Source organism: Myxine glutinosa, chromosome 1, assembly GCF_964187855.1.
Source record: "Myxine glutinosa chromosome 1, kmMyxGlut1.1, whole genome shotgun sequence".
In the NCBI taxonomy this organism is placed as follows: domain Eukaryota; kingdom Metazoa; phylum Chordata; class Myxini; order Myxiniformes; family Myxinidae; genus Myxine; species Myxine glutinosa.
Genome location: NC_136261.1, coordinates 24,867,085 through 24,885,947, shown reverse-complemented (window position 1 = coordinate 24,885,947; position 18,863 = coordinate 24,867,085). Strand labels below are relative to the sequence as shown.

Sequence of the window (18,863 nt, the reverse complement as noted above, 5' to 3'; positions counted from 1 at the left end):
AGACCCAAAATACTGCAAAGACCCAAAATACCCAGAAGACACCAAAGACTGAAAAGACCCAATGGACCCCAAACACCCAAAATACCCAAAGACCCAAAATACCTTGTAGACTGGAAAAGACACAACAGACCATGAAGACCCAGAAGACCCCAAGGACCCAAAAAACCCCAATACCCAAAAGACAGAAAAGTCCTTGAATACCCAATGGACCTCAAACACCAAAAATACCCGAAGACCAAAAATACCCAAATGACCCAAAAGACCTGGAAGACTCTTAAATACCCAAAAGACCACAAAAACTCAAAAGACACTGAAGACCCCAAATTCCCCAAAAACCCATAAAGAATCCACAGACCCAAAAGACTGAAAATACTCCAATATCCTTAAAGACCCAAAATACCCCAAAGACCCAAAATACACCAAATACCCTTAAAGACCACAAAGACACAAAATACCCCAATACCCTTAAAGGCCCAAAATGACCACGAAGACCCAAAATATCCTGACGACCCTGAAGATCCAAAATACACCAAAGACTTAAATATCCAGACGATCCAAAAGACCCCAAATATCCCAAAGACCCAAAAGACCCCAAAGTACTCCAAAGACCCCAAGACCCTTAAAGACCCAAAAGACAACAAAAAACCAAAAGGCCATGAAGACCCAAAATTCTCCAAAGAGCCATAAAGACCCCGAAGACCCAAAACACTGAAAAGACACAAAAGACCATGAAGACCCAAAAGACCCTGAAGACCGAAAATACCCCTAAGAACCTTAAATACCCAGAAGACCCAAAAGACACTGAATACCCTTAAATACCTCAAGGACCCAAAATATCACAAAGACCCTTAATGACCCAGAAGATCCAAAAGACCCTGAAGACCCAAAAGACTCTGATGACCCAAAAGACCGAAAAGTCCCTGAAGACCTCAAAGACCATTAAAGCCTCAGAGCACCCAAAAGACTCTGAAGACCCAAAAGACTATGAAGACCCAAAATACCCTGAAGACCCAAAATATACAAAATACCCAAAGAACTCTGAGGACCCTTAAAGACCCAAATGACTCATTGGTGAAGAATGACTTGAAAATTCTCATATCTGGATTCTGATCTTCACCAAAATCGAATCAATTCATTCTTGCGACACACCCAAACTACCAACCGACTTCGGTCCGAATTTTTCTGTGATTTTCTGTTTCTGTAACGTGATATATCCTACTCACAAACAGACAAACAGGAGTGAAAACGTAACATCCATCAACTTCGGTGGTGGAGGTAACAACAACTACGTGTTGTAAAATATCCTTTTTTCAGGTGTTTCACTAAATTTTACATTATCATTGACATTCACAGAAAGATATGCAATGTGTTTGTGAAGTGCGACATGCTGTCTTTTGAGTGAACCTGTCAGATAAGGATAGATCACACCATTCACACGGGTAGTTTATACAAATCTCTTTCTGCTCCAGGAACTGGTCATTGGTACGACGGGCAACCATTCACAAGCATTTTTCCTGCAACTGCAATCCATCCTGGAACAGATACCTGTCGACAATGTCTAGAGTTGAAGATCCTGGCTACCATCTATTGTCAATGAGAAACCAGCAAATGTCAGACCTTCAAGGGAAGCAACCCAGGTGGGGAAATTGTTGACACGTAAGGCTTTTTCCAGGTCTCTTTTGGTGGAACAGGTAAAACTAGAACAATGTGACTTTGTCGCCAATATGCTTCCGCATAGTCCCACAACAGGTAGATGCCATCACTCTGCATATGTATGGGAAGGGGATCACGTTTGTGAAGTTTAGTGTTGATTGGATAAGGTTCGTTTTTCTATCCAAGATGGCTGCCAAACCACTATGACATCTTCATTTTCAAACTATATGCAACAGTTATGTTAGATGATATTTGTAAAATTTTGCATCAATAGGGTGAGCAGTTTCAGAGATATAATTATTTAATATTTTTCTTCAATCCAAAAAGGCTGGCAAACCATGTGACCTCTGATGTCATAAATGTAATATTTCAATACAAATGGGTCATCGATCATGTGCATGCAATTTCAGATTTTTCGGATAAGTAATTCGATTAAAATATTTTTAGCTGTTATACCACTTCAACTTTGATGTCATCATTATCATGCTTTTGTACCCCATTGGGAGTACTCGACAATGTGCCAAGTTTCAATTTTTTCCATTCAGCGGTTTCCAAGAATTTTTTTTTAAATTATTTGCATTTAAATCAAGATGGCTGCCATACCACGTGATCTATGGTGTCACAATTATCATAAAAACATTCTGTATGGGTGTCAATCGGACATATAGTTGTTGAGAAAAACGAGGTTTAGCCCGGACGGAAGGACGGACGGACGGACAATCCGAAAACATAATGCCTCTGGCAACGTTGTCGGCGGAGGCATAAAAACAGATTGTACTAGATTCAAAATTTCCAATTCCTGTGATTTAAGACATGTCTGCACTCGGTTGCATAATAACAACTTTTAGTTCCTGGTGTTTGACCCGATCGCTGTAACAGGTTGTCATTATCAAGTGAGGTGTGTATTCGAGGTAACCAGAAACATCCAGTTATAAACTGTCTCATTTATTGAAAATTCCTTGATGTGTAGTTATGTATTGCAGGTTACCTGTACCAAGGTTGGAAGATACTATCCGGCAGTACCTCAAAGCAGAACGGGCGTTACTTGATGATGAAGCATATCGGTAGGTTGATTTTTTTTCTTCTTCTAGATAGCTCACAGGGACCTCAGCAATTCAGGCTGTGCTTTCTGGTAAGGCAGAACCAAACCACGCCCCACAGGTGGGCATAATATATCCAATCACAGAATGGGTGTCTCTGGAGAAAGACACTGACATTTGGAAGAAATATACATATGTGGTGGACACGAAAGCTCACTGGCGCAAGGGCATCATTCCGCGCACCAAGTGGGCGGCGGCCACGCCCGAGGGGTAGGCGTGGCCGCGGGATATACACCGGGCGCGCAGCCCGGAATGCTCCAGTGTTACAGTGGAGCTCTTGAATAAAGACTCTTACAACTTACCGCGTTGTCCGCTTCCTCCTTGCTTACAAGCAGCGCGCGTAACACCGTGCTTCATTGGTGCCCTCCGACGTTCTGGTCAGCCGTCACTGACCACCCGAACCTGCCACAGCCATGGCAACCAATGCGGTGGCGATAAAGCTACCCGAGTTCTGGGACGCTCAGGCGGAGATCTGGTTCCTGCAGGCCGAAGCCCAGTTCAGGCTTCGAGGCATCACGGCGGACGAGACACGCTACTGCCACGTCGTCGCCTCCCTCGGGGCCGGCACGGCCGCCCATGTCGTGTCGGTCCTGAGGAACCCACCGGCCGACGACAGGTACGAGGCGATCAAGCGTCTCCTTCTCGCCACGTTTGGCCTCACGGTGGACGCACGGGACGATCGCCTCTTGGACCTCCCCGAGCTCGGTGACACGTGACCGTCGGTCCGAATGGACCATATGCTGTCGCTCATGGGCGACGAAACCCCGAACGCTCTATTCCGGGCGTTATTTCGATGCCAGCTGCCGGCACGAGTACACCTCGCGTTGGCCGGTTCTGCGACAACGGATCCCTGAGCGCTCGCGGCCGAGGCCGACAAGTTCTACGTGGTTTTGCACACGCAGGCGAGTTTCGGTGCGGCCATAGCGGCTCCTGAGCCCGAAACTGCTGCGGGTGCCCACCCCTACTATGCGATGCACCGCGTCGCCGCTGAACCTCCTGCGGGTGCCCACCCCTACTCCGAGGGGCGCCTCGTGGCGGCTGCCACGCCCCGCTCACCACCACCGCGGAAACCGCGGCCTCCGGCTTCGCCGCAAACCTGGTGCCATTTCCACGCTAGGTTTGGCCATGAAGCCCGGCAATGTCGCCCGCCGTGCTCATTCGGCAGGTCGGGAAATGCCTGGGCCGGCTCTCGGTAGTGGCACTGAGCGCCGGCCAATTAAACAGCCTCCTGTACATAACGGACACCTTATCCGGGCGCCGTTACCTGTGCGACATGGGAGCGCAGGTGAGTGTCATTCCCGCCGGTACGTCCGACAAGCAGACCACAGGCCGGGGTCCCGCTCTGCTTGCTGCCAACGGTACGCCCATTCGCACATACGGAAAACGCTGCCTTTCTCTGCGGTTCGGAGGGCAGGTTTTCCGATGGTCGTTCGTGGCTGCCGACGTGCCTATGGCACTGCTTCGCATGGACTTCCTTTGTGCCAATGGCCTCTTGGTGGACGTAAAGCACAGAAGGCTTGTCCAGGCTGAGACGTTCAGCTCGTTTGCGTGCACGCTGCCCGCCTCGTTGAGCAGCTCACGGAGCGGCTCATCGAGCGGCTCGCCGAGCGGCTTGCTGAGCGGTTCGGTTCCGGCCAGGTTCATCTGCACGCTTCCGGCAGCGAACGAATTCACCCGCGTACTCACCCGTTTCCCGGCCCTCACGAGGCCCACCTTCTCAGCGGGGACCGTCAAGCACGGGGTGGAACATCACATCCCCACCGCCGGGCCACCGGTCTACGCCCGGGCACGCCGCCTCGAGCCGACGAAGCTCGCGGTTGCTAAAGCCGAGTTTGCTATGCTGGAGCGGCTCGGCATCGTGCGGCGCTCCGATAGTGCTTGGGCGTCGCCGCTCCACATCGTGCCCAAGCCCGGCGGGGGATGGCAACCGTGTGGGGACTACCGCCGTTTCAACGACGCCACCACCCCCGACCGCTACCCCATCCCCCATATTCAGGACTTTTCCGCCCGCTTGGCGAATATGTCCTTCTTCTCGAAGGTGGACCTCATACGCGGTTACCACCAGGTCCCCGTCAGGCCGGAGGACATCCCGAAGACGGCTGTCATCACGCCGTTCGGCCTTTTCGAATTTCTTCGGATGCCCTTCGGTTTGAAGAATGTGGCTCAGGCGTTCCAGCGCCTCATGGACAGCGTCTTGCGCGACTTGGATTTCGTCTACGTCTATCTGGATGATATCCTCATCGCAAGCGCGTCCCGCGAAGAGCACCTCCACCATCTCTGCAAGCTCTTCGAACGCCTGGGCCAGCACGGCCTGATCGTGAACTTCGCCAAGTGCCGGTTCGGTGTCACTGAAATCGACTTTTTGGGGCACCGCGTCACCAGGCATGGGGCCGTCCCCCTACCGGCCAAGGTGGAGGCGGTGAGGGGGTTTCCGCGCCCCCGCACGATCAGGGTGCTCCAGGAGTTCCTGGGCATGGTAAACTTTTACCATCGGTTCCTGCCCCGCATCGCCCAGCTCCTGCGCCCCTTGCACGAGGCCCTCCGAGGGAAGCCGGGCAAAGGTGACGTCACCTGGACCGAGCAGATGGACGTGGCATTCGTGGGCGCGAAGCTCGCCTTGGCTAACGCCACCATGCTTGCACACCCGGCGCCCGATGCATCGATCGCCCTCACCACCGACGCCTCGGACTACGCGGTGGGCGCGGTGCATGAGCAATGGGTGCGTGGAGCTTGGCAACCGCTGGCGTTCTTCAGCCGGCAGCTTCGCCCGCCCGAACGCCGGTACAGTACCTTCGACCGCGAGTTGCTCGGGCTCCACCTGGCGGTCAGGCACTTCCGCCATCTGCTCGAGGGCCGTGCGTTCACGGCCGTCGTCGACCACAAGCCACTGGTGTTCGCGATGGGCAAGGTCACCGAGCCGTGGTCGGCCCGTCAGCAGCGTCACCTCTCGGCCGTGTCCGAATACACGATGGACATCCAGCAAGTCGCGGGGAAGGACAACCCAGTGGCGGATTGCCTTTCCCGGTCCGTTGCCCACGCAGTCCACCTCGGCATCGACTATGCCCGGATGGCGGTGGACCAGGCCGCCGACCCGGACGTCTGGGCCTTGCGGACCGCCTTTATGGGCCTCCGCGTCACCGAGGTGCTGTTCAACGGCGCGGGCACGGGCCTCTGGTGCGACGTCTCCCTCGGGCGGCCTCGCCCCATCATGCCCGCGGGCTGGCAGGGCCAGATTTTCGACGCCATCCATGGCCTGTCCCACCCGGGCACGAGGGCCTCCCAGAGGTTGATCGCCGACAAGTTTGTCTGGCATGGCCTCCGGGAGGCCGTCCGCGGCTGGGCCAGGACGTGCCTCGCATGCCAGCGCGCGAAGGTGCACCGACATAACCAGGCCCCATTGGCCCCGTTTGCGGTGCCGGAACGTCGGTTTGACCACGTTCACGTGGACCTGGTGGGACCTCTGCCCCCCTCGCGGGGTTTCACCCACGTCCTGACCATGATGGACCGCACCACCCGGTGGCCGGAGGCCGTGCCTTTGGCATCAACGATGGCGGCGGATGTCGCGCAGGCGTTCATCGCCACCTGGGTCGCCCGGTTCGGCGCCCTCTCGGACATCTCGTCCGACCGCGGCCCCCAGTTCACCTCGGAGCTCTGGGGGGCGGTCGCACGGGGGCTCGGGGTCCAGCTGCACCGCACCACTGCCTACCACCCCCAGGCTAACGGCCTGTGCGAGCGGTTCCACCGCTCGTTGAAGGCCGCGCTCCGGGCGACGCTCCGCGACGGCGGCTGGGTCGACAGGCTCCCCAGGGTGCTGCTGGGCCTCCGGACGGCGTCCAAGGACGACCTGCGCGCATCCGCGGCGGAGTTGGTCTTCGGGCAACCGCTGCGGGTGCCGGGCGAGTTCCTCCCCGACTCCACGGCATCATGGTCCGCGGCGCAGGAGCGCTCCACGCTGCAGGAGACCGCCCAGAGGTTCGCCCCGGTGCCCACGGCGCACCACGGGCACCCACCTACGCACGTCGCCCCAGAGCTTCGCACCGCGGTGTACGTCTTCGTCCGGCACGACACCCACCGGACACCACTGCGGCCCCCGTACGATGGGCCTTTCCACGTGCTGGAGACCGTGGTGAAACATTTCACCGTGGACATCGGCGGCACTCCTGACCATGTCTCCATAGACCGCCTCAAGCCGGCCCACCTCGACGTGGACCACCCACCGCCAGTGGCTCAGGCCCCGCGTCGGGGCTGCCCCCCGGCGGGCGCACCCCAGGCACCGCCCGGCCCCGCCCGCACGCCACCCCCCAAGCCTGCACCCATCCCGGGTGCAGCCGGGGGCATCCCAGCTGGCATCCCTGCACCCCGGACGCCGCCAGTCGCCAGAGGGCGCTTCGGCCGGGTCATCCGTTTGCCCCGCAAACTGGCCCTCCAGGTGCACGGGAATTCTGGGGGGGCGCGTGTGGCGGACACGAAAGGGCATCATTCCGTGCACCAAGTGGGTGGCGGCCACACCCGAGGGGTAGGCGTGGCCGCGGGATATACACCGGGCGCGCAGCCCGGAACGCTCCAGTGTTACAGTGGTAGCTCTTGAATAAAGTCTCTTACAACTTTCTGCGTTGTCCGCTTCCTCCTTGCTTACAAGCAGCGCGCATAACACCACACTTCACATATATATATATATATATTGTTGCGGTTTTGAGAGTGTACATATAACATCATTAAAGGTTAAAGGTTTGCCCCCATAGTTAGTCCACTAGCAACACGTAGGCCCATTAGAATTAGTTATGTCATAGTATGTGTAAGAGTAGCCCATTTCCCTAGTGACATCTGCGTTGTGTAAAGAAATAATAAGCTTAGGTCCTTTTCATTTTGCGGCCACCCTACAATTTCCATCATGGGCATAATCGATCCCGCGCCCCATTTGGCATCCCTCAATTTGTTACGCTTTGGGCTACCCGCAGCAGTTTGTTACGCTTTGGCCACCAGCAGCATTCGCTGCCCTTGGTTTCGCTTGAAACTAGTCAAATGATATGAGGTAGGCCTGGAAAAAGGGAGGAGCGCGAGGACGAGGTGTGGCCGCGACAAGCAACATGTCAGAAGGCAGTGACGGTAAGGGCAACAGCCAACCAGAGCTCGGTGGGCATGGGGTGATAGGGCGTGGCAAGAAACGTCTGGTGAGTTCCAGAGGGTTCCAAGGGCGTGGCAATAAAACCCTTGGCGTGAGGCCCCCACCTCAGTTATGAGAAGGGGGAGGCGCTCATGAGTTCGCAGATGAGATGAGATGAGAAGGGAGAGGAACTCATTCAGATGAGATGAGAAAGGGATGCGCGGTGTTGAACTCAGATGAGAAGGGAGAGGCGCTTACGAAAGGACTTATGAGAAGGACTCGTTGGGTGAATTGCGCTTTGTGAGAGGGCTGGCTGCAAGAGAATTGTATTGAGAAAGCGCATTGAGATACGCATTGAGAGACTGAAGAGCGCATTGTTCGCGGTTATTGGAACTGGTCGCTTATTACATACACGGCTGAGCCGCGAGTGTAAGCCAGCCTACCTTTTGCCCTATAATAATCCCGTTTGCGCCAAAAGACACACGGAGAGCTCCTGGCCGCTGCCGTCTGGTTCATCTACTTCGCGGTACGAGTTGGGGACCGGAGAACGAGCTGCCTGGACGCCATCCCTGGACCATCGACCTGTTTGCCTGCAACCCCGTGTGAGTGTGTCTGAGTGTGATGGGCCCGTTTGTCCAGGGATAAGTTAAGATTGTTTAAGGCTGCACTGTGTATTCTTCTTCTTCTTTTATTGTACAAAGTGTAAATAAATTCTGTTATTCTTTTCTTCCCAAATTCGACCGTTTCCGTGATTTCTCCATTGGGTAAGTGTGGCACGATTAAGAACTGCTCAGATCGGGATCTAGTCCTTGATAATGGCTCCGGTCACGGGTCCCTACGGCTCGGCGTTTCCACTAACACCCATGATTCAGGCGGAGCTTATTTCTTCGTTTCCAGTCAGCGTTAGTACTTAGGTAATAGCGAATTCATAGTCCTAAAACCCTATTTAACGCTGCCCGGGAAGGACATCATAGGTCCCGGGTCCCGTCGGCTAGTAAAAGACAAGGGGACTAACCCCCCCTTGGTAAGGGGAAAGGCCGACGCTGAGATCCGCAACAATTGGTGTCAGGGGAGTGGGATTTGACCCGAAGTGCGGTTAACGCACTCAAAATTACAAGCGGCCGAAATTTTATTAACAACCAAATTTAAAAATCGTGCCATAGATAACCAAGACGGTCAGATGCCGGTGGGGGTAAATGAGGAGAATTAGGAGTTAGAATTAACTCAGGACCCCCGGGAGGAATTGGGAGAAATGGAGGAGAGCAATGATGAGGGTGCAGCAGTAGGGGTGGCAGGCGAAGAAAATGGTGGCACCTCACACACACATGGCAACGAGGGCCACAGCCGCTGCACAAGTAGGGGTTATGGACTTACAAGCCTTCATGGCGCAAATACAGGCATCCATAGAAATGGAGGGGGACAGTGCCACGCGGGAAAGGAAAGAAATGCAGGACGAAACAAGGCGTAACGGGGAGAAATTAAGGGCAGAAATGAAAGACGGGTTAAATAATTTTGAAAATACAATGGGGGGCCAATTGAAGGAAATGGGGGACAAATATACCCGGGAAATAACAGGGTGGAAAAACAAGATGGGGGATCAAGTAGAGAGGTAAAAAACGAGCTGGAAAGCAAAATGGACACCCGGGGGGAGTTAATAAAAAAAGATGGGAGAGGACATAAGGCGCAGGTCGAGCGGGAAAGTCGCATTGGTACGCGACGGGGATAGCGTGATGTGAGAAACGCGTGGAGAGCAGGGTAGAGCAGAGCGCAGTCAAGTGGACCGGGGTAGAAATCGCGACACGGGGTATGGAAAAGCCGACGGCCACCGAATTAGAAGATAAAATTTTATTAGCCCCGGCGTTCGTCGAGGAAAAAGAAAATGAAAAAATCTAGTGAAAAGTGGGGACGAAGAGACGGCAGAAGCAGGAATTAAATCGAAGAAAGAAATGGAATTTTTACAAAGTCCGTGTTCGCATTGTGATGTCGTGCTGCCTAACCCCAATGAAAGTTTGCAAGTGCGGCTGCGGAAAAGAATCCCGAAGGTGAGTAGGGTTGTGTATGGCGCGAAAAGGTTTGGCGCGAAAAGATTTTTCGTGCGCTTGGGACCCCAAAGTCACCCGGGCGCTCGTGGAAGGTCCGTGGTGCGCTGTATGAAGGTGAATGGCGCGCGTGTGAGAACGGCGCCGGAGCGCGAGTGTAAGACGGAGTGTATGTGGGAGGAGTGTGTTCAAGAAGAGGGTGAAATGGAGTATGTAACAGAGGAGTGTGTGATAATGGAATGTGTGAGCGGTGTGAGTGCGCCTGAGTGGTGTGCACCTGAGTGTGTAAGAAAAGAGAGTGCACGGAGAGAGAGTGCAGTAGTAGAATGCAGGGAGTGTATGGGAGGCGCTGGAGCACCTCCGTGTGCGAGAGTGGAGTGGGTCACGTGTGGTGAGAATGCGATTCGGGCATCGACGCAGACCGGGTTAGCGTTTAGGCCGACGTATAGCCGACGCGAGCTCTCGGGGCATGGCGCGCTTTGTGTGCTGCGGGGACCGGTGGGGATCGTTGCCGCGGCGGTCTCGCAAGGAGCGCCGTGCACGATTCATGCTGGGCCCCGCCCTTTATGGTCCGTGCCGTGCCGTGGCGAAAGAGGCAAACGGCATGATTTGAGGGGAGGAAGGAGAATTCGGACCTTCGCCCACTGGCGGGCGCGGTGCTCCAACCGGGGGAGGTTGGGCCATCGTGCCGGAGACTGAAAGGCTCCGCGCAGAGATGGCGCCTGGAACCTCGGCCCAAGCATGCCTCCTCCCCAGAATCGAAAATGCCGGACGGACCCAACCAACAGTAGACCAACCACCCGCATGCATTGCTCGGCTTTGCGAAGCCGAGCTGTGAAAATGTATTCCCGCACGACCAGGCTCCAGTATAGTGGACAGATAGTAATGGCGTTGGCGAATGGTAGCTTTACCATTCACCTCACTTTGGGGCACATGAGCTTTAGATTATGGGGTTGGCAGTGAAACCTAGCCGAGGGCAGGCTAGGATATTGTTAGAGATTTAGAAAAATGACAATAGGGACAAGATTTAAGTGGAGACATTTGTACCGGTAGAGGGGACGTAGTCAGATTAGAAGGATGTTAATGACGGGGGAGTGCTTAGTGTAAGGGAAGACAGGGAAAGCACGAGTATTAGGGGAAATAGTTAGTTAGATGATGCTGCGTGTGTGGAGAAATTGTGTGTGAGGATGAGTTTCAGGCGCAAATGAGGAATTGAGTGAAATTGTTTGTGGATGAACTTACGCAAATGAGGCATTGGTCGGGGATGACCAGAGAGAAAGTGTATAAATGGTGTCTTGAAGACAAGTGTAAGTGTGTTGAGTGATTGACTTGCATGGGGTGCAAGTGGATAAATGGTTAGAATACTTGGTGTGGAGTGAGTGGTGTGGAATGAGTGGTGTGGAGTGCATGGTGCAAAGGAGTGGATGGGGGAATATGGACCCCTTCACGAATACCCAGGGAGGGTAGTTTAAAGTTAGGTAGAGGGTTTAGGTAAATTGTTTGGATATTGACATCTGTGGTGCAGGTTGTAGTAAAGAAGTGCTTGGAGGGGTGCATAAGTCTGTGGAAATGGCTGGGCGTGTGGGCTTAATTGATACGTATGGTTATTCGGGTACTCCGCCACTGGTATTCTGTCGGCCAGGTGAGGCCGCAGGTAGGCTTTGGGAGCCAGGTAGAGTTCAGTGTAGTGTTCAGTGGGGCCCGAGGATCCTAATAGAGGACCCGGGTAGCCCAATGCCAGAGAGGGCATCAGAGGGATGGGTGAGAGAGCCAGGTGGGGCCTTCCCCGAGTTAGGGTAATCACAAGGAGCAAGGCAAGCTCGGGTGGCGACTTCAGTGGTGGAGGTGCGCAGGTAGGTAGACCTGCTGGTCGAGCCACACGACCCAGCCCCGAAATTGTGCGAAGGCACTGTAGTGAAAAATTGGAGGAGTGAGACCCCAAATTTGGTAGGGCACCACAGGGTGAGTCAATGGGAATTGCTTTTTAGAACCACATAGTTTAAAGATGCAAATTGGCAGGGCATGACCCCAGGTAGTTTAAGAGTTAATGTCATTAGAGTATAGTTAGGATGAGAAATCTCTTCGCACCATCTGCATCCACTCACCAAGGTGACAGGACTCCACACCAGGTTTTGCGAATGTTTGGAATGTAAGACGCATCTCGACATGAGTGTGACATTGTGATATTCCATCTCTTCCTTCTTGGGAGGGATTGGATGACGAATTTTGCATAGTGGGGGGATAGAAAAGACAAGACGTAGCCACGAAATTGTAAAGTGTAAATACGGGGAAGGGCAAGGGTAGTGTCGGCTGACATGGGGGGGTCACGAACGGTTAGGGACGAGCTTTCTCCGCTCGCTCTTCCGTGCTCCTCATGTTGCATTGCCTTGTATTGTGTGTACCCTTGCGCCCTTTCCACAGCTAATTCTGCCTTGTCTTTCCTCCCCACCCATGGACCCATTATTTTTGTTGAGGGGAGTGTGCAGAAACCCTGAGCTGTGCGGCTGCACTTTTGCACTGCACTCTGCTACCTCTGGCTGCACCAGTACACCTATGGACCACACGTTCTGTGGCCTGGCATCTTGGCCGAGCAAACATTTGCTGCAAGCGTTATCTTGCCCTGCGGACCACTGGTTTTAAGTGGCGTAAAAGTCACGCAGATTGACCATGAGATTGGCCCTGCTGAAATAATAAAGAAAACGGACACGGTTTGTGCACTTTTTATTTATCCCGGTGTGCCAGGAAAGAAGATCTCCAGTTTTATTATGGCACACCGAAGACGAAGCAGGAAGACGCAAGACGCAGCAGCCAAGCAGCAGCCCAGCAGCAAATGTGCCATTCAAACATGAAATGTGACATTTATTATTATGAAATGTGATTGTGCATTTTTGTGCATTTTTGTGCATTTCTTGCATATGGTGTATTGGTGCAGTGCATTGTGTTTCTCTCTTCCAAAAATTCTCTCCCACAAAAGAACAGGTCCTGGGTTGTAGAACTGTAAATAATTAGATTAGTCTTGTAAATAACATGCTCCCCACCAGCTTTATGTATAGTTTGAGAATTCTTTCCGTAATTCGGTTAGCCATGGGTGTGATTCTGTTAGTTAGTACACAACGCAGTAGGTGGGACATATCTAGTGTTGTAAAACTGTCACACACATGGTGTAAGGTTAAATGTAGAGGGAAACCACACCTCAGTGTCACATGTAAGTTAAAAAGTAGTCCTGACCCTTGCATCAAAACCGGTCGTACTCACTTGTGTGGGTTCGGCTCGGGGACGAGCCTGGCGAAGGAGGGGTGCAGTGTTGCGGTTTTGAGAGTGTACATATAACATCATTAAAGGTTAAAGGTTTGCCCCCATAGTTAGTCCACAAGCAACACATAGGCCCATTAGAATTAGTTATGTCATAGTATGTGTAAGAGTAGGCCATTTCCCTAGTGACATCTGCGTTGTGTAAGGAAATAATAAGCTTCGGTCCTTTTCATTTTGCGGCCGCCCTCCAATTTCCATCATGGGCATAATCGATCCCGCGCCACATTTGGTATCCCTCAATTTGTTACGCTTTGGGCTACCCGCAGCAGTTTGTTACGCTTTGGCCACCAGCAGTGTTCGCTGCCCTTGGTTTCGCTCGAAACTAGTCAAATGACACGAGGTAGGCCTGGAAAAAGGGAGGAGCATGAGGACGAGGTGTGGCCGCGACAAGCAACACGTCAGAAGGCGGTGACGGTAAGGGCAACAGCCAACCAGAGCTCGGTGGGCATGGGGTGATAGGGCATGGCAAGAAACGTCTTGTGAGTTCCAGAGGGTTCTAAGGGCGTGGCAATAAAACCCTTGGAGTGAGGCCCCCACCTCAGTTATGAGAAGCGAGAGGCACTCATGAGTTCGCAGATGAGATGAGAAGAGAAGGGAGAGGCACTCGTTCAGATGAGATGAGAAAGGGATGCGCGGTGTTGAACTCAGATGAGAAGGGAGAGGCGCTTACGAAAGGACTTATGAGAAGGACTCGTTGGGTGAATTGCGCTTTGCGAGAGGGATGGCTGCAAGAGAATTGTATTGAGAAAGCACATTGAGATACGCATTGAGAGACTGAAGAGCGTATTGTTCGCGGTTATTGGAACTGTTCGCTTATTACGTACGTGGCTGAGCCACGAGTGTAACCGCCAAAGCCATGCATGTTGTTGTTGTGTGTGTATATATATATATATATATATATATATATATATATATATATATATATATATATATATATATATATATATCTATAACAACACAACAACAACATGCATTTTAAGGCCATTTTCCCTGCAAGAGCGGGGGTTAGCCTTGCGGTCCCCATGACGATCTTCTCCATTTTGCCCTATTTTCTGCATCTCTCCTTGTTAACCCCCTTGCCCGCATTTCTTCTTCCACCATCTTTAGCCAAGTCTTTCTCGGTCTTCCCCATCCTCTACTTCCTTCGACATTCATTTCCATCACTCTTCTCAACCAGTCACTTTCATCCTTCCTCAACACATGACAAAACCATCTCAACCTGTTCCTCTTCACAGCATCAATCACAGGCTCTATTCCCATCATCTTTCGCAATTCATCATTTGTCTTCCTCTCTCTCAACGACACTCTGCATATCCACCGAACCATTCGCATTTCTACCCTTTCCAGCCTTCGTTGCTGCTCTACATTCATGACCCATGTCTCGCTCCCATAAATCATAACACTTCTCACACATGCAGCATACACCTTTCCCTTCAGCTTCAACGACACTCCCCTCCTCATCAGCACGCCACTCAGTTCCCGAAACTTCTTCCATGCACATCTCATCTCATCTCATCATATATAAATATTTATATAAGGTATATAAAGTAGTAAAGTATGTGTGTTTGTTTGTGTGTTTGATTGTTTGTTTGTTTGTCCTCTTATAACTCGAGAACTACTAATCGCAGAGAAAAGCCAAAGGCATATTCGGAATCAGTGCGTCTCAGAGAGACGAAAGCACACCTTAAATGTTTTAAAAAAAACTTCGGGTTTTAAAATGATGACGTCATCAGCGTATTTCGGAACGTTAATTTTTCAACTTCATCCCATTGACATGGGACCAACGGCATGTGACAAAGAAGAAGAAAAGAACCACCTTTAGAGGCCATTTTGCCCTGCAGAGCAGGGGTTGGCCTTTTCCAGGCACCATGGTCCCATTTTTGAAGCAATGTTTTATGGTCGGATGCCTTTCTTGCCGCCAACTCTGTTAGTCGCCTCTTGCGACAAACATGGATTTACCAGTGACCTGGTACTCAATTTGCCGACCTTGGAAGGATGACAGGCTGAGTCCTCCCCGCTGGTGTTAATTCAGCGATTAGACCAGGATTACGAACCCAGGATCCTCGGATCCCAAGCCAGCACCCTAACCGCTAAGCCAACACCAGGCTAACGGCATGTGACAGAGTGAAAAATACATGCCACATTTATTTGACGACAATGAGTTCCGACTTCCGGGTTCGAATTATGACGTCATAAAGGCGTAACTTTAATTATTCAACTTCATCCGATTGACATGGGACCAATGCCATTTGACAGGGAATAAAAAATAAATGCTACATTCAATTGACGACAATGACTTCCGGCTTCCGACTTTCATGCAGTTTCTGATTGATTTTTCTGATTCTTGATTTTCTGATTTTACATGCCGCAGTTTCTCAATGAAATTTCACTTCATGATTTTCTACTTTCTTCTTTTTCATGAGGATTTTCGATTTTCTACTTTTAGATGACCCAGGCCTAATTCCATGCAGTTTCTGATCAAAATCTCTGAAATTCCCCGAAAAAGGAAGAGCTGCATTGGTCCGAAGACAGCTTCAGCTAAGCGAAAACAGACTGAGAGACAACAGGAGACCGAAGAGGAGCGATCAACCAGGCTTAGTGAACAGGCTCATCAGCAACAACAACAGCGAGTAAATGAGACACAAGATCGGCGATCGACCAGGCTTAATGAACAGGCTCATCGGCAACAACAGCCAGTAAATGAGACGCAAGATGAGCAAGATGAGCTCGACCAGGCTTAATGAACAGGCTCATCGGCAACAACAACAGCGAGTAAATGAGACACAAGATGAGCGATCGACCAGGCTTAATGAAAAGGCACATCGGCAACAACAACTGTGAGTAAATGAGACTGAGGAAGAGTGTGATGCAAGACACGAGGCAAACTGTGTACCGCACTGCAGAAGCACGAGTTCGGGCCCGGACACCAAAGAACAAAAGAGAGGCATTCACATATGACCCGGCTGACCCAACAACTCACGCAGACATCGGCCGAATGGACCATGTCTGCACTCACTGCTCTGCTTACAAGTTCAAAGGAGAGACGAAAGGTGTGTGCTGCAACAATGGGAAAGTCGTCCTTGAGCCTTTCCCTGCCCTTCCTCCCTTCCTGTAGGAACTTCTCTCAGACAAAGGGCTCCTCAGAAAGCACTTCCTTGACAACATTCGAACTTATAATGGCAGTTTTGCGATGATGAGCTTCGGGCATAAGGAAGCTGAAGTACAGGGCTGGAACCTGAGCTTCCGTATCCAAGGTCAAGTGTTCTACCGCATTGGCAGCTTGCTCCCGCCTGAAGAAGGTCAGCCAAAGTTCTTACAGGTCTACTTCCTGGACTCGCACGCCAAAGAGCTGACTGCCAGGAACCACAGTGGCCTCAAACCACACATCATTGAAATGCTCACAAAGTGGTCCCACGAGAATAACCATCTGGTCCGTGAGCTGAAGACTGCAGGAGATATGCTTGCAGAAGGAGATAACTCGGAAGAGCGCCAGATAATCATCCGCGAAAACAAGCGACCACATGGTGAGCATGCACGCCGCTACAACGCCCAGTCTGCACCAGAGGTCGCCATCTTAATGGACAATGAGCCAACATAACCCAGAGATATTGTCCTTAAACTTCGCGATGGGGCACTCAAAAGGATAAGTGAGCTGCATGCATCTTATGATGCACTACAGTACCCCATAGTGTTCCCATATGGAACGGATGGCTACACTATCCACCTGGTGGCCAGGACTGCTACTGGAAAAGATGGACGAAAACTCACACAGCTGCAGTACTACAGCTACCACATCATGGTGAGAGAGGGAAATCACATACTGCAGATGCGACGACTCTTTCAGCAGTTTATGGTAGATGTATATTCTAAAATTGAGGCAGAGCGACTGGGCTTTATCCGCCGGGAGCAAAAGACCTTACTCGCTGATAACTACGGCAACCTCCGTGGCAGTCTCATGGCCAGTGATGGTGACCCTCACAAAGTTGGGCAAAGGGTGGTCCTTCCAGCGACGTACACAGGTGGGCCGAGGTGGATGCACGAGAGGCAGAGTGATGCCATGGCCTATGTGCATCGCATGGGGAGGCCGGACTTCTTTAAAACAATGACAACAAATCCCAAATGGGTCGAGGTCCAGCAAAACCTCTTGCCAGGACAAGAATCTCATGATCGGCTAGGCATCATTGCCGGTGTCTTTCGACAAAAGCACAAGAAGCTCATGGAGCTACTAAAGAAGAGAGCTTTTGGGACGATGAGAGCCTTCCTGTACACCATTGAGTACCAGAAGCGTGGTCTTCCTCATGCCCACATCCTCATATGGGTCACTCCAGAGGACAAAGTCAAGGCCGAAAAAATTGTTATGGTCATCAGTGCTGAGATTCCCGACAAGGAACAAGATCCTGAGCTGCACATGATGGTTATGGCACATATGATCCATGGTCCATGCGGAAACCTCAACCAGAACAGCCCATGCATGAAGGACCGGAAGTGTTCAAAAGATTTCCCAAAGCCATTCCTCCAGAGCACTGAGCAAGGAAATGACAGGTACCCCAAATACCGATGTCTGAAGCCAGAAGATTGTGGTTACACTGGGGAGATCAAGATGTGCCAGCAGGGAAAACGGGTGGTACAGGTAGTCACCAATCAGTGGGTGGTACCCTACAACGCGTTCCTCCTCCGCCAATTCAACTGCCACATCAACGTTGAGATATGCTCCAGCATCTAGAGCATCACGTATATCACAAAAAATGTCACCAAGGGGACCGATCAGGCAGTGTTTGAACTGCAGCGGGCCAATGAGGAGGCCGGAAATCGTCAAGTAGATGAGGTAGCTAAGTTCCAGAATGCATGTTACGTTGGGAGCAGCGAGGCAGTCTGGAGGATCCTAGAGCACCCAATTTCCGAGCATATCCCTCCAGTCATTGGCCTAGCTGTCCACCTCGAGAATGGCCAGCGAGTCTACTTCCATATGGACAATGCCGTACAGAGGGCAGAGCGACCACCATCAGCCACTATGCTGACTGCCGTCTTCAACCTCTGCAATCATGACGATTTTGCCAAGATGCTCAAATACCACGAGGTGCCCGAGTACTACACGTGGGACAAGACGCACAAGAAGTGGACCTGCCGCAAGCGGGGAGAAGTGGTGGTCGAAGGCCCACATGCAATATGGAGGACTCCAGCAATTGGCTGCATCTACAGCATCAGTCCGAGACAGGGAGACTGTTACTAAGTTCGACTTCTTCTGACTGAAGTATGTGGCCCGTCCTCTTTCGCTGCTCTGAGGACAGTGGATGCTCAAGAGTTGTCCTTCCGTGAAACCTGTCTCGCATTGGGACTCCTGGAAAACGACCAGCACCTCCACCTTGCTATGGATGAGGCAAGCATCAGCCAGTTTGCACCAAACCTCCGGAGTCTCATGGCAGTCATCCTTACCGCATGTTTTCCTAGCAATCCACGCATGCTATGGGATAAGTTCCGTGAAATCCTTTCTGAAGACTACCTATTTCAGCACCGTCACAATGTTGGAAATCCCGCTGCTGACTACAACGAGCACATCTACAACCTTGCGCTTTGCTCTCTCAAAGACAAGGTGATCATGATGGGCGGTCGTCATCTCAGTTCGTATGACCTACCTACCCCAGAGAGGGGCACAGA

At 51.8% G+C, this 18,863-nt stretch overlaps 2 protein-coding genes across 4 annotated transcripts in view; one reads left to right on the top strand and one right to left on the bottom strand.

Moving 5' to 3' along the window:
* Window positions 1-18,863, bottom strand: part of LOC144889489 (uncharacterized) — an 880,122-nt gene that overhangs the window by 358,963 nt on the left and 502,296 nt on the right. The window lies entirely within an intron of this gene.
* LOC137412766 (carnitine O-palmitoyltransferase 2, mitochondrial-like) overlaps window positions 1-18,863 on the top strand; it is a 113,131-nt gene that overhangs the window by 11,060 nt on the left and 83,208 nt on the right. The window contains exons 2-3 of one of the 2 annotated variants that reach the window (XM_078769799.1): window positions 1,470-1,637; window positions 2,637-2,717. In XM_078769799.1, coding sequence (XP_078625925.1) covers window positions 1,470-1,637; window positions 2,637-2,717 — 249 coding nt within the window. The remainder of the gene's footprint in view (window positions 1-1,469; window positions 1,638-2,636; window positions 2,718-18,863) is intronic. The other variant, XM_078769809.1, reaches the window with a different exon arrangement.